The sequence below is a fragment of the Tupaia chinensis genome, unplaced genomic scaffold (assembly GCF_000334495.1).
Source record: "Tupaia chinensis unplaced genomic scaffold, TupChi_1.0 Scaffold000671_1, whole genome shotgun sequence".
Lineage (NCBI taxonomy): Eukaryota > Metazoa > Chordata > Mammalia > Scandentia > Tupaiidae > Tupaia > Tupaia belangeri.
The window spans coordinates 104,973-120,559 of NW_006160193.1; the positions used below are offsets into that span (position 1 = coordinate 104,973).

Here is a 15,587-nt window from a genome sequence, read left to right on the forward strand (position 1 = left end):
GACAGTTGTCGTGGTGGTTAAGGTGCTGGACCCTCCCACATGGCCGACAGTGGTTCAAGTCCCGGACCTAATGGCTTGCTTTCTCACTTTCTCTCTCTCTTTCGCTCTCTCTCTCTCTCTCCAAAATAAATGAATGAATAAAATTTAAAAAAAAAAAAAGAAAGAAAGAAAATCAGTTACGGGGGCCGGCAAGTGGCATGGTGGCTAAAGTGGTTCGATTACCACATGGTCAACCTCAGTTTGAGTCCTGAACCTGGCTGCTTGATGCTGTGTGTGTGTGCATGTGTGCCTAAAATCCGGGAGGAGAATGGAGGAAGAAGGGATTGCCACATGGCCATCCCCCTCAGGGGGTTGATTTCTCACTTTCCCCTCCTCTCTTTCTTTGTCTCTCTTTCTCCCTCTCTCTCTCTCCAGCAAGTTCACAGGCTCTACAGCAAAAATCCAAACAAAAAAAATACAAAAAGAAAGAAAATCAGTTACATTCTGGGGTGATAATAATGTTCTATTTCATAACCTAAGCAGTGGTTAGACAGTAGTATTCACTTCATCCTAATTCATAGAGTGGGTAATTCATGACTTAGGAACTTTTCAGAACTCTACATCAGCATAAACTTTAAAATAAACTGATACGTACACAGTGGCTCTCTTACCTGCTCATGCCAGCTAAGCCCGGAGGGGAGCATTCTGTGCTGGAGAGTGGCTCCTCTCAGTCCCACGGCAATGAGAAACTCCTACACAGAATGACAACGAAGAGCTACACTTACCACCTATAACTTCAAAGTGTTTTCATGAAAATAAAAGTGTTGCCTTTTATGTATCTTTGGCTAGTAATCAAATCAATAGAAGTATTTAAGGCTATAAAAGCACAAAACAAACCTTTGTATTGGACTCTGATTTATCAGACAATATTTTCACTGCAACAGAGAGCATATTCGAACTCTCTCCGCCAACGCCATCTGCAGACGCTCTGTGAAGGCCATCTTCGTCAGAGGAATAAATGGTGGGCTCCAACCAGTGCGGCCGGGTTGGACTGGGCAGTCGTGTTTCTGCAGGAAGAATCACTCCATCTACTATGCCTAGAACAACATCAGGGTGGAAACAGTAACACGTGATTACCTGAAATTAGTTCATGGACTTCTATAACTCAAAACAAAAATCCACGTACTTCCATTGAATAAAACATTATCGTGTAAGCAAGAGAACCAAGAACCAGGCTGGCCATTAATAATCCAATCCTCTTTGCTATGTTGATATAATTGATATTGCACTATTTAAAAAAAAAATAAAAGCCAAGTTCTAGTGCAATAGGAAAATTGATGTTAAAACTCATAAATGTTAAGAATGTGTAAGTATCTTAGGTCTAGTCACAAGGTAACTCAGGCAACTGCTCAAAATGCACTAAATTTCATATCAGAAACAAGAAGGGAATGTTCCTGAAGAGAGAATAAAGACTGAGAAGTGGTCCCCTGATGAACAGGGAGTAAGATATGGTTTATCTACATGATGGGACATCACTGGGCAATAAAAAAGAGTGAAGGACTGACACAACTTGAATGATCCTTGACGACACCATGTCGAATAAAAGAACCCAGTCACAAACTTGTATGATTCCATTTGTATTAAACTTCCAGAATATGCAAATCCTTCCCAAAAAAAGAAAGGAAATGAGTAGTTGCTCAGGGCTGGGGAGATGAGGGGAGTTTCTTCCTGGAATGACAAGAATGTTCTCAAATGGACTCCAGTGATGGTTGTGCAACTCTGTGAAATACTAAAAACCATTGCAAAGTACTCTTAAAAGTCAACCCCGGGGGGGATGGCCACACTGCAATCCTTTCCCCTTTTTTCTCCTCTTGGGATCTTGGGCATGTATGCACACGTGCCCAGCGTGAGTTTCAAGCTACCAGGTCTGGGACTCAAACTGTGGTAGGCCATGTGGGAGCCCAGTGATGTAACCATTACACCATCTGGTGAACCCACAAAGTAGTCTTTAAATGGGCAAATTGCACAGTATGTGAATTGCATCTTGGTAAAGCTGTCACCAAAAAAGAACATAAAGTTGACTTCTAACTCACAGTATCAATTTTTTTTTTTTGAGAAGTTTTTTTGTTTTTTGGGTTTTTTTGCTATAGGGTGTGTGTGTTTGCCAGAAAGACAGAGACAGAAAGCGAGAAATCACCCCCCAGGGGGGATGGCCACGCCACAATCCCTTCTCCTCCATTCTCCTCTCGGGATCTTGGGCATGCACGTACATGCACCTGGCGTGAGTTTAAGCCACCGGGTCCAGAACTTAAACTACCGTCAACTATGCGGGAGTCCAGCGACATAGCCATTACGCCAACTGCTGGTCTGTCACAGTTATCAGTTTAACAGAGAAATGAAAACCCCTTACAGAAAATAATATCTAGTATCAAAGTTCTATTCTCAATTGATTTTCTTTATTAAAGCAATTTAAAGACGGTTAAACAGAAGCAAACGGAACGAGCACCCGTCCTACCTTTGTGGTACAGACTGAAGGTGCTAGAGTGAAGGCAGATGTAGTGCTTGTCATCAAAACCTTCATATCTTGTCACGCAAAATAACGAGCCACTGCTGAGCTCTAGCCAGAACTCGCCATGCTTGTTCTCCAACAGATCTCCATTATCTTGCTAAAAAAAGATGGAAAACACAGAAGTCATTCTTTTAATGCAGAAAAGTGAGACTGCCTTGTGAGTCCTGTGTTTGTTCCTTGTGAGAAATTTTTCTATAGGGCGCATGCACTCACCAGAAAAACAGACAGAAAATCACCCCCCAGGAGGGATGGCCAAAGCATAATCCCTTCTCCTCCATTCTCCTCCCGGGATTTGGGGCCCTCACGCACATAGGCCTGGCATGAGTTCAAGCCATCAGGTCCAGACTCAAACTGTGGCCAACCATGTGGGAGCACTTAACCACCACACACCCTGCTGACCTGGGAATGGCCCTTCTTGATTCAGCTAAAAAAAACCTCCATACTGCAGCACAGTAGAATTTCTGAACCATTCCACAGTGGCACTAAAAACTTAACGATCTAAGTACATGTGGAACCTCTTCTGCCAAATGAACCCTGTTCTTCACCCTCCTTCACGATAGATCACCAATTCCCACCCTAGGAGCAAATTCGCACTCATTTCCCAAAAGGAACACAATACAAAGTTTGATCTCCAGTGAGGGCTGAATTCCTAAAGTTGCCATCCTCGTTTCCATGCCTCAGAACTCTGGACTTCACTGTCTCACTTTTCTTTTCAAAACATGCTTTTTTTTTGGGGGGGGGGGTGCAGGGAGAGGTTTTAGCTATAGGGCATGTACACTCGCCAGAAAGACAGAGACAGAGAGACAGAAAGCAAGAAATCACCCCCAGTAGGGATGGCCACGCCACAATCCCTTCTCCTCCATTCTCCTCTTGGGATCTTGGGCACGCACACGCACCCGGTATGAGTTTAAGCCACCGGATCCGGGACTTGAACCATGGACGACTACATGAGAGTCCAGCGACACAACCATTACACCAACTGCTGGTCCCCAAAACAGAACACAGTTTTTTTTCAAAACACTTTTTCAGTCACTGAAAAAAACCTCAAACTACTTCGATCACTGGATATGCATCACGGTAGATTTGTTTAAAATAAGGCACATTTGGAAAAAACACTTTAGATCAGGAACCTTTACATCTGTGAACACAGCCATTAATCCATGGTTAATGTTCAGAAGGACTGAGAGGAAACTCTGTGAGTTCTTGTTCTGACAGTCTAGTTTTTTCTTCCGACGGGAACGGTAGCTGGGATCAAGGGTAGAAAAATACTGCAAGGTCTCCTCCTCAGATCCACTTTCCTCATCTATGAGAAATACACATACAGTTAACCTGGTTGTGATCCCTATTAAAATAAAATAGTAACTTGAAAATTGTTTTATATGTATAACCTGCTAATTTTCGCAAAGACTATGGAGTGACATAAAGATGTACTTTCTGTGTTTTTTCTCTTCGGCTATAAACTTCAGACAACATGTACACTAGCACTGTACAGACAACACAGTGAAGTGGTAATGCTATTCCCTGACAGAAATGGGGAAATAGTCTTATACATTACTTAACCACTATAAATACAGTTATAAATGAAAAATACAGTCAAAGGAACAATGTTAAAATCCATAATTGAAAAGGTTACTACTTTGTTAATCGATAAACTAGGCATTTTAATTCAGAACAAATTGAAAAGACATTACCATAGTGAACTGTTGACTTAAATGGACTAAAGCTATCTTTGTTGAAGGTATTAATCAGCTGACTGGCTACTGAAAGTCCAATCCCATAGGAAATATTTTCTAACGTCTCCACTGGTGAAGGGGCTGTTGGCTCCCACAGCAACAAATCATTAAAGATCCTACAAGATAAAAGGTGAAAAATAAGTATGCAACTCCTAGTTCAATGAAAGCAAACTAGACTATCCCTATAAAAGCACACATAAACAATATTTTTTTTGAAATGGTGAAATGGAAGCTAGATCCCATAAAAATGGTTTTTAGGAAGGACAAGAATTATGTTCTCTCAATGGAAAAAATCACTAATACGGTTATAATGCAGGGCAGTAAAAAGGCAATTCTGTGTCGTTAGATACCTAAGTAGATTAATTGCCTAGTTTTGCCTGTGTTATATGCATCAAATTACAAACTCACTTCACACATCTAAATGTGTTAAAGAGGGAGGTGATTAAAAATAAACGCCCACAGAGAGGAAGGGAAGAGACCGCATGGAGGAGTGCCCTCCTAAGCCACAGCTCAGCATGCACGGTCTCATCTCACACTCCCGCAACCCTTGGCCAGAAGTGAATCCTCAGTTTCACTTTACCCTTAAAAGAAGCTGTCTTGGGAACAGCAGATGGTATAATGGTTACATCACTGGACTCCTACATAGTTGATCACAGTTCGAGTCTCAGATCCAGCGGCTTAAAACTCAATGCCAGACGTGTGTGTGCATGCCCCAAATCCCAAAAGGTAAAAGAAGGAGAAGGGATTGCAGCATGGCCATCCCCCAGAGGGGTGATTTCTCACTTTCGATCTCTCTGGCCAGCACATGTGCTCTACAAAGAAAAGAAATCTCTCTTAAAAAAAAAAAAAAAAAAAAAAAAAGTTGTTGTCTCATAGGACCTCATAGGGCCAGCAGGTGGTATGGAGTTTAAGGTGGTTGGATAACGCATGGTCAACTTTGTGGTTCAAGCTCCAGACCTGGCAGCTTGAAATTCATGCTGGGAACATATGCATGCATGCCTAAAATCCCAAGAGAATGGAAGATAAGAGACTGTGGTGTGGCCATCTCCCCAGGGTTGTGATTTTTCTCTCTCTCTCAATTTCTCTCTCTCTCTCTCTCTCGTTTTCTCTCTCTGGTGAATACATGCATCCTATAGCAAAACTTAAAAAGGAGGAAGAAGTTGCCTCATCAAAGATAAGTGACCTGCCCAAGGTCCCTGAGCTAATGCAAGGACAAGCTGATGAGAGTCCAGATTATGCCTAGCTCCCAATTTAGTTCCTTCCTGAGAGAGATCGGCTTTCTCTGTTCTATGGGGAGCACAGCTTCACTGGAAAGATTTCATGAGGTGAAGAACACACATAACAGAATAAGAAGAGGCGAGACCTTCTAACTAAGCCAAGCAATACTGACAACCAGTGTGTGACAGATATCACACCTAGGCTACAACTGCACCCTACTTTTCCAAAGAAATACCAACTACATAGACGTCCTTCTGGCCTAGTCTCCTCCCCTCATCTAAGTTTTCAAGAAAGCTCACACTTGCCAATGTCCTCTAAGAAGTCTTCTGGTAAACATAGACCCAGGGCTGTCCTTCCCCGTGCCTACTTCTGTCATGGCACCTGTGACCCTCAGTCTTTCCTTCCCTCCCCCACCAGACTGCAAGCCCCACTGAGCACACAACTGTGTCTGATCAACCCAGTACAAGCTGAGCAGTGGTCGCCACAGAGCAGGCGCTGATGGCTGAGGAGGACGAGGGGGTGACTCACAGGGAAGGACTGCCAAGCAGACTCATCGTACAGCCTCACAAGAGAGCCCATTGAGGTGCCAGCGGTGAGTCAGTGGGCCCTGCCCACTCCTGTGAGAGGCCTCTCTCCAGACCCATCCCAGAGTTCCTGAACCCCTAGAAAGTACAAACCAGGACTGAGTACTGTGACTCCCCACCCATGGAAGCACCACCATGTTGAGGATGCCAGGATTACAAGACGGCAAGATGTCACACCTCAGACAGCAACGTCCCATTCTGTGGTACAAATGTGACTCGCTGCTTCTTGGGCATGTCACGGGACAAAGAAACAAGAATATCAATCCAGATCAGTCAGATCTTGGTTTAAATGCCTATGTATATGTGTAAGCAATAAAGATATAAAAGGAAGAATTTGCTCAATAAATGCTCTTCTTATAAGCATTCTCTTACCTTCATAGCTGAAATAGAAGCTAGTACTTTAAATAAATCTAGAGTTCATATATATGTCTTGCAAATGTATGTTTCTTATGATTTTGCTATGTTTTCCCTTATAAATATTTTTGGTCTGAATATAGCCTTGACACCACAACACTATAAAACACTGGATGATATTTCCACTACCGAGAGAGACACACGCCATGATGCTACACCCATGAGCAGGAAACATAATAGGTGCTCAATAGAGTTGATTTCATAAAACCAGCTTGATGGGACCAGTTAGCATAATGGCTATGTCGCTGGACTCCCACGTAGTCGACTGCAGTTCAAGTCCCGAACCCAGTGGCTTAAACTCACGCTGGGCGCGTGTGCATGCATGCCCAAGATCCCGAGAGGAGAGTGGAGGTGAAGGGATTATGGCGAGGCCATCCCCACAGGGGGTGATTTCTTGTTTTCTTTCTCTCTGTCTCTGTCTTTCTGGTGAGCACATGTACCCTATAGAAAAACCCTCTCAAAAAAAAAAAAAAAAAAAAACAGCTTGAGTTGTTTTGTTTTGTTTTTATATTCTTCAAGACTTCTGACTGAAAAAATTCTGCACCTGAAACTGTCTTTGTAAAACGAGTCAACTGATGAAAGCATAAAGCAGTAAACCAGTATTTTAAATGTATGAAGTAAAGGCACCATGGCTGTCATTTGTGCTCAGAAAGACAAGATTTAAAATAAAGATAAAAGGACATTATTGAGTCATTCAGTGAAACCTGAACAAGGTATGAGGACCTGATGGTACAATGTGTCATTATTATTTTTAAAATAATTATTTTAAGTTTGTCTTTTTTTCTTTTTTCTTTTTAATTTGCTACAGGACAAGTGCACCCACCAGAGAGAGAGAGAGAGAAAGTAAAAAAGCAAGCTGCCAGATCTGGGACTCAAAACAGTTGGCCCTGTGGGAGCCCAGTGCCCTAACCGCCATGCCACCTGCTGGCCCACTATGTCTCACTAGTGATTTCGGATTTGGAAGGCTAAGCTACAGTTACGGTCAGAATGTCCTTGTCTGTGGGAAATACACATTCAAGTAGTCAAGGTCAGAGAAGCATCAGGTAAGAAACAAACAGTTTAGAGGGAAAAAAGCTCTTTGCACTGTACTTACACATTTTCTCTAAGCCTGAGACTGTTTGGCAATTTTTAACCTATTACTAATTAATACAAGGCCAGATAAAGGGCACGGATTTCACACACTGAAGAAGTCAGACATGAGACTTCCCACGATCCACAGACCAAAGGAGCATCTGAGTATCCCAGGGCCTGAGAGATCAAGGAGAAGAGCAGAATATAGAACAGAAGCCCTCAAGTGACACCCGTTTAAACTGGCCACGCAGATTAAAGCTACTCTATCTCTCTGGCTTGGGCAGTCAACTACTCAACTCCGCTGAGTGCCATTATGACCCCATATGCCATGCTTGCCACTGTTAGACTACGCTAGCAAACCTGGAAACGTCTGTTCCTACCAGCTGAGTTACGAGTTTCAGGTATTCATCAAGAGTGAAAAGTTTCTGCTTCTATTTGGGGTTTTTTTTGGTTTTTTTTTTTTTTTTTATTTTTGCTACATGGCTCGAGCATTCACCAGAGAGGCAGAGGAAGAGAGAGAGGGAAAGTGAGAAATCAGTTCCCCACCTCCACCCCCAGGGGGTGGGGGGAATGGCTACACTGCAATCCTTTCTCCTCTACTCTCCCCTTGGGATTTTAAGCATGTGTGCATAAGCTACTAGGTCTGGGACCATGCCACTAGCCTGTGGGATCCAGCCACCCTAACTGCCATACCACTGGCTAGCCCTGCATTTGTTATTCTAATTTTAGCTCAATTAAATACAGGGCTGACCAAATGAAAAATAGTCTTAAAAACCTGTAAGGATTCTGTTCTCGGATCACTTTGAACATTTTTCACTCCACTTTACAGAAAACAAAACTAAAACTATAGACAATGCCTTCTGGGCATACTTGCTGCCAAAAAAGGGAAGGAAGATTTCTAATCAGTGGCTTATATTCCAAGAAAGGGATTTGTCCTCTATTTTTAAAAAACACAGTAAATGAATATAATTTATAATGGAAACTTTTAAGGAATATAGTTCTCTTCACGTCCTCAGTTAACCCACTCAATCCACGCAGAAAGCGAAACAAGCGGCCCAGCCCTTCTGACGCCCGGCCAGGGCCTGGGACGGGTCATGTCATTCCATCAGTCAGCTTTGCCCATGTGTCAGCATCGCAGACGCCCTCAGCTACGGCACAGGGCGGGAGACTAGAGGTCACTGGTTTCCGAACCTGAGATCTGGTGTGAACAAATCTCAATAGTCAAAAAATATCGAACTCCTCAGATGTGGACTTATCAATTATGCACTACTATTTGCTAAGAATATATAAAACAAATTAAAAACTAAAGATTTTAAAGTTCTGTTTTGTTTTAATGTTAAATAGACGTTCTAACATTTTCTTTCTATACCCAAATGGACTGTCCTGCAGATCTCATTTTCAAGACCACTGAACTACTAGGGACCCTAGACTCCTCTCTGGAACCTACTTTTTTATTCTAAGACCAACAGTTGATAGCGGTCAGTGACAAGGCCCCGAGTTCACTATTAACAGGGAAGGAATAAAGGGCCAGGCATTTCTGACACCCAGCGAGCCTGCAGCAGACACGGCAGGGGAGGTTCTGAAGATGAATCAAAATGAGAGTAACTTGTCTAGATGAGGGAAGCTGGTGGTGATGGGCACTAGACCTAGCAACTGGCTTTCAGGCGAGCTGCGGGAGACATCCTCTAAGTCAGTGGGCATCCTAACAGTAAGTGCTTACTGCGCACCAGACACTGTCCTCCGAGTTTCCGAGTGCTGTATCATCTGCTCCCCCAAACTACCTTTCGGGGCAGGCACCAGCGTCATGTCCGTTTCATAGGATGGGAAACTGAGATGGGCACTAGACCTAGCAACTGGCTTTCAGGCGAGCTGCGGGAGACATCCTCTAAGTCAGTGGGCATCCTAACAGTAAGTGCTTACTGCGCACCAGACACTGTCCTCCGAGTTTCCGAGTGCTGTATCATCTGCTCCCCCAAACTACCTTTCGGGGCAGGCACCAGCGTCATGTCCGTTTCATAGGATGGGAAACTGAGGCATACTGAGGCTGGTAAACGGTGCAAGGTCAACAGTCTATGACCCGGATTTCATTTATTTCAATAACTGCATGGTATGTATGTTGACATGTATTCAGATGAAGTAAGTTTAAATTTTTGTACACAAGTTTATAAAGGTGGAATTCCAACAAGATGGCTTCCTGAATTCTGAGGAAAGAGCACCCCTCAGGGCGACTCTGGATTCGGATTCCAGCTTGGCCACCCTCATCCAGACTCCCGCGGCAGTAACTCTCCGCACCACACCGCTCCTGCAGAAGACAGCCCCACTGGTAGTCCTGTGGTCGGCTGACAGGAAAAGCTGCCACCCTGAGGGCTGAGTGACTGAGCACCTCCACCCCCGTCACCCAGTGCTGGACAACTGCGGCAGCAACAGCACAACCTCACAGTGACCGTGCCAGTCACCGCCAACGCCACAGACACACAGGGACAGCAGATAACAGTAAAGCGAGGGAAGAAAGGAGGAAGAAGGGAAACAGTGGCAGTTAGGCAGACAGTCTGATTCAATTCAATGTGCTTAAACTCACCTATTATAAAGCTTCTCATAAAAGCTTTTATTAGGTAGTATTACATGAATATTTGGTAACGTAAGTTCCAGCACATAGTGAGAATTGCTGATTGCTTTATCCTGAAACTCTGTCATTTCTACAGGGTCGCCTGGCATCACCATCTAAAACATAATAGTTTAGTGCAAAGAAGAGGCATCAAATAACCATTTCATGTTTAAAATAGTAGTACCTTCTTAATCTGTCCATAGAACTTGGTATGTAAGCAAGTAAAATAAACATGTAACGTTTACCTGGGGAAGATACACATCAAAGAAAAAATAGCTTCGCGTTGGGTATTTCTTGCCTGAAATGCTCAGGACCAGAAATGTTTCGGATTTCAGACTTTTTCAAATTTTGAAAGATCTACATATACATAATAAAGTATGTTGGGAATGGGACCCAAGTCTAAACATAAAATTCACTTTTTATGTTTTTATACACTTTATCCCCTGAAAGCAGTGTTACACAACATTTCTGTATTACAGAGTTTGACTACAGCCCGCCGTGGAAGTCAGGTGTGGAATGACCCACTGTGGCGTCATTTCAGCACTCAAAAAGTTCCAATTTTGATGCTTTTCAGATTTAGATTTTTAAGTCAGGGATGTTCAACCTATATTACTCAAATTTGGAGTTAAAACCTAACAAAAATAATACACGATTTTTTTTAAAGATAAAATATTGAAACTATTGCTATATGGCATAGGATAACAGCATTCCACCCTGGCTCAAATTTTACTTTACCTGTTCATTTTCAAACATTACTCTACGAGAAGAAAAAGGAGATGGGGCTGGTCTTCTCAGGTCACAGACATCTTTCAAGGAATGAGCGCCTCCTTCCTCTTCTTCCTGGTAGTGCCCATCATTTTCCTCTTCTTCCTCGGCTGCTATTCGCTCCAAAATGGAATGCATGGCTGGTGGATTTATTTTCAGTACAATTCTGATAACAAATACAACAAGAAAGACCAAAATCTAAGTGTAAATAGCAAAACTAACTTTTGTGCAAATTAATACAAAGACCACTGAGTACATGATTAGTCTACTGAGGCATTTTATTTGTATGTGTGCATTACATCCCTACAAAAAGAACCCAGGATTTTCCCTCCTGTGTGTTTCCATCTTGCTTCTTCATGGTCCGTGATGCCAGCTGAGCTGGTTAGGACAATGAAACCAACCTGACAGAAGATTATTCTGCCATTTCTCGAGATCTTTGAGTTGCACGTCAAAACTGGGGCTGATCACTCCACATTTATTTAACCTGTCAGTGAGGTTCATAGCAATATTTCTAGCTCTGCAATCAACGATGATTTCAAATTAGTCAGTGTTACCATGTTTCATCTTCACAGTTAGAGACTGGACAATGTCTCTGGAGTGTGGCCTAGTACGAACCTGGTGTTTGCCTCTCTTTTTGGCATCGTTGATGCTCTTGAGAGCATCAGCCAAGACATGCATGTGAAGAGTCCAATGATAAAATATGGGAACCAGCAGTTAGCGTAATGGCTATGTCGCTGGACTCCCACGTAGTCGACCGCGGTTTGTGTCCCGGACCCGGTGGCTTAAAACTCACGCCGGGCACGTGTGCGTGCGTGCCCAAGATCCCGAGAGGAGAATGGAGGAGAAGGGATTGCGGCGTGACCATCCCCCCTGGGGGGTGATTTCTCGCTTTCTGTCTCTATGTCTCTCTCTGTCTGTCTGGCGAGCGCACGCGCCCTACAGTGAAAATTTCTCCAAAAAAAAAAAAAAAAAAAAAGAGTCCAATGATAAAATATTAATGATAGGGCTGATCCAGGGGCCTACTGATTGAGGGAGCTGGATCCCACATAGCCAACTGCACAATGTGAGAAATACACCAGGCGTGTATGCTTAAGAGCCCGTTTCTCCATCTATTGAAGAAGAAGGGACTGTGGTGTGACCACGTCCAACTAGGGGTGCTTTCTGTCTCTTTCTACTAGTGAGTACACATGCCCTCTGGCAAAAATTTTTAAAAAATCCTAATGATAAAGAAGTGACAAAAAGGGATTGAGGCATGGCCATTCCCATGGGGAATGCTTTCTCTCCCTCCCATCTCACCTTCACAAGTGTACCCACACTCTGGCTGATTAAAAAAAAAAGAAAGAAAAGACATTGATTAGGAAACTTTAATAACAGCAACAACAAAGTTATCTTTTCCTCTAGAAATGTCAGTAAAGGGCTTATGCTATTGTTTTGTAGCTATAAACCCTAAATATCATGGAGTTAATGCAAACTTTGACTATAAAAGCTAAAGCTCCAGAATAATCCCATCATTAGTCAGAAGAGCATTACCAGCACGAGCTTTTTACTTTTTATTACTATGCCAACCCATTATTAGGACAGGGCATGGAACCCTCAAACGAAATGACTGTGTCACACCTATAACAACTTCTTGTCCCCTAACTAGATGGTGCTATTCGTTCTAGTAAACTATCACCAACTGTTTCCTAGTTTGCAGATATCCTAATGCAAACCATGCTTCCAAAGAACACAACTGAAATAGATCCAATTCCTTTTTTAAGTTTATTTGCTGTAAGAGAAAGAACCTCAGTGGGTCCCACAACACAGTCCTCCTCTTTCAGCCAGCCAGGATGATGGCCACTTGCACTGGCACGTCAAGTCCACCTGGGTGCCAAACCCCAGTCTTCCCTATGGCTCCCAGTGTAACAGAGCACTGCAGCACCACTGCACCTGGGCTCTGAAGTGGATCCAGCTACCATAAAAACTCATGCTCATTATCAGGCATGTATTGAAAATGCCTAAGAATTTGATGGATCTAACATAGCAGGGAGGTGTAAAAGAAGACAGGCAGAAAAACAGCACTAATTAACTGCTTTAATTCTCAGCCTTCAGATACTCAGCTTTCAGTGAGTAGTCCATAATGATGGACCACTGTTTCAAGTAAACTAACTTCTTCTTTTAAATATGATCCAAGCCTACTATCAAGTTAATGTGTTTAAAGAAATGAGTTCTCCTGCCTAAGAAGTCCTGGAGGAGTGGTGGTCAAATCTCAGCTGCATGTTGGAAACATCCGGCATAATTTAAAAAATACACTGATACCCAGGTCCTATCCCAGATTCTCCGGATGAAGCCCAAGATACAGTATATTGTAAGCTCCCCAGATCTGAAAAATGTCCTAAGACATAAAACTGAATATAAAACTCATTTGACAACTAACCAAATGACACCTTTTGAAATCTCTTCAACTACAGCCTGAAGTGTCTTTAAAATATTTAATAAGGGACCAGCAGGTGGCGTGGTGGTTAAAGTGCTGGACTCGCACATGGCTGACTGTTGTTCGAGTCCCAGACCTAGCAGTTCGCTTTCTTACCCTCCCTCCCTCTGTGTATGTCTCTCTCTCTCTGATCAGATTGAATAATAATAAAAGTAAATATAATTAAATAAATAACTCTTAAACAAACAAACAAACAAACGAAAACAAGACCAGAAGATGATGTAATGATTGTCACTAGTCTCCTACATGGTCGACCATGATTTGAGTCTCAGACCTGGCAGCTAGAAACTCACACTGGCATGTGTACGTATGTGCCCAAAATCCCAAGAGGAGAATGAAACAGAAGGGACTGCAGAATGGCCATCCCTCTGGGGAGGTGATTTCTCACTTTTTCTCTCTATCTCTGCCTCTCCAGTGAGCGAAGACACCCTATAGCAAAAATCTCTTTAAAAAAAACAAGACAAAACAAAAAAACCTTTATGAGGGCCAGCAGGTAGCATGGAGGTTAAGGCAGCTGGATCTCACAGAGCCGACTCCATAGTTCAAGTCATGGATCCAGCAGCTTGAAAATCATACTAGGTGCATGTGCATGCATACCAAAAATCCCAAGCAGAGAATGGAGGAGAAGGGACTGCAGGGTAGCCATTTCCCCTGAGAGGTGATTTCTCCCTCTCCCTCTCTGTCTCTTTCTCATGAGCCCACGTACCCCATACCAAATATTTAGGAAAAAAAAAAAAAAAAAGATTGAATGATCCTGTGTCCCTCTAACTAGACTAGGTAACTTAAGACCAAAGAACACATTTTATATTTCCTTCTCTCTTTCACAGTATCGAACACACACTTTTCATGAAGTAGCATGCAATATTTGTTTTTTTATCTGATTAGTTTATCTTCTTCTGGGTTTTCTCATCAAAGCTGGATATTTTTAGTGTAATAGCTAAAATGCCAGGTATAAGAACTACAGTATGGGACCAGCAGATGGCATAATGGCTATGTTGCTGGACTCCCATGTAGTTGACCGCGGTTTGAGTCCTGGACCTGGTGGCTTAAACTCACACTGGGTGTACGTGCATGCATGCCCAAGATCGTGGGAGGAGAATGAAGGAGAGGGAATTGTGGGGAGGAGAATGGAAGAGAGGAGATTGCAGCGTGGCCATCCCCCCAGGGGGTGATTTCTCGCTTTCAGTCTGTCTCTCTCTTTCTGGTGAGTGCATGCACCCTATAGCAAAAAAACTATCAAAAAAATAATAATTAAAAAAAATAAATAAAAGGAACTACAGTATCGTTGAAAGAAAAATCCTGTTAAGGGACTCGTAGTTGATGTAATGGCTATGTCACTGGACTCCCATATGGTCGACCGTGGTTAGAGTCCTGGACCCAGTGGCTTAAACTCACGCCGGTTGTGTGTGCATGCGTGCCCAAGATCCCAAGAGGAGAATGGAGGAGAAGGGATTGCAGTGTGGCCATCCCCCCCGGAGGGGGTGATTTCTCACTTTCTGTCTCTCTGACTTTCTGGCAAGTGCACACGCCCTATAGCGCCCCAAAGAAAAAAGAAAAAAAGAAAAAGAAAAAGAAAAATCCCATGAAAGCTATACATTTGACTGCTCACCGCGGCCAGTCAAAGTCATCTGACGATGCTGTGTCTCCATCTACTCCACTGGCCACGTGGAAAAACTTCATACACGGTTCTCCTTTCTCTTCTTGGAATGACCCTAACAAAACAAAAGTGACTTATTGAAATGCATTTCTTCTCAAAGGCTAAAAGAAAATATTTTTTCTCAAAGGAGCAAAGATCCTCTAGCTCAGGAGCAATACAACATACTCAGTACTTACTTGTTCCTGTCTCGTGAGTACCTGTGATGGGGGAGATCAGTTAAAGATGCTGCTTGTACTCAAACTCAAAACTAAGTGCCAACACTTAATAAAGTGACTTATTGAAATGCATTTCTTCTCAAAGGCTAAAAGAAAATATTTTTTCTCAAAGGAGCAAAGATCCTCTAGCTCAGGAGCAATACAACATACTCAGTACTTACTTGTTCCTGTCTCGTGAGTACCTGTGATGGGGGAGATCAGTTAAAGATGCTGCTTGTACTCAAACTCAAAACTAAGTGCCAACACTTAATGTGACATGGTCAATATGGCAGGGGGCCCCTCCCCGCAGGCATTTAATATTTTT

General features: G+C 42.9%; 1 protein-coding gene across 1 annotated transcript in view; it reads right to left on the minus strand.

The window, feature by feature from the left end:
• ATG2B (autophagy related 2B) overlaps positions 1–15,587 on the minus strand; it is a 96,098-nt gene that overhangs the window by 37,588 nt on the left and 42,923 nt on the right. The window contains exons 16-23 of the mRNA XM_027776378.1: positions 15,021–15,123; positions 10,909–11,104; positions 10,147–10,289; positions 4,240–4,397; positions 3,679–3,851; positions 2,495–2,645; positions 877–1,076; positions 651–731 (exon numbers count right to left, since the gene is read on the minus strand). Of these exons, the coding sequence (XP_027632179.1) occupies positions 651–731; positions 877–1,076; positions 2,495–2,645; positions 3,679–3,851; positions 4,240–4,397; positions 10,147–10,289; positions 10,909–11,104; positions 15,021–15,123 (1,205 nt within the window). The remainder of the gene's footprint in view (positions 1–650; positions 732–876; positions 1,077–2,494; positions 2,646–3,678; positions 3,852–4,239; positions 4,398–10,146; positions 10,290–10,908; positions 11,105–15,020; positions 15,124–15,587) is intronic.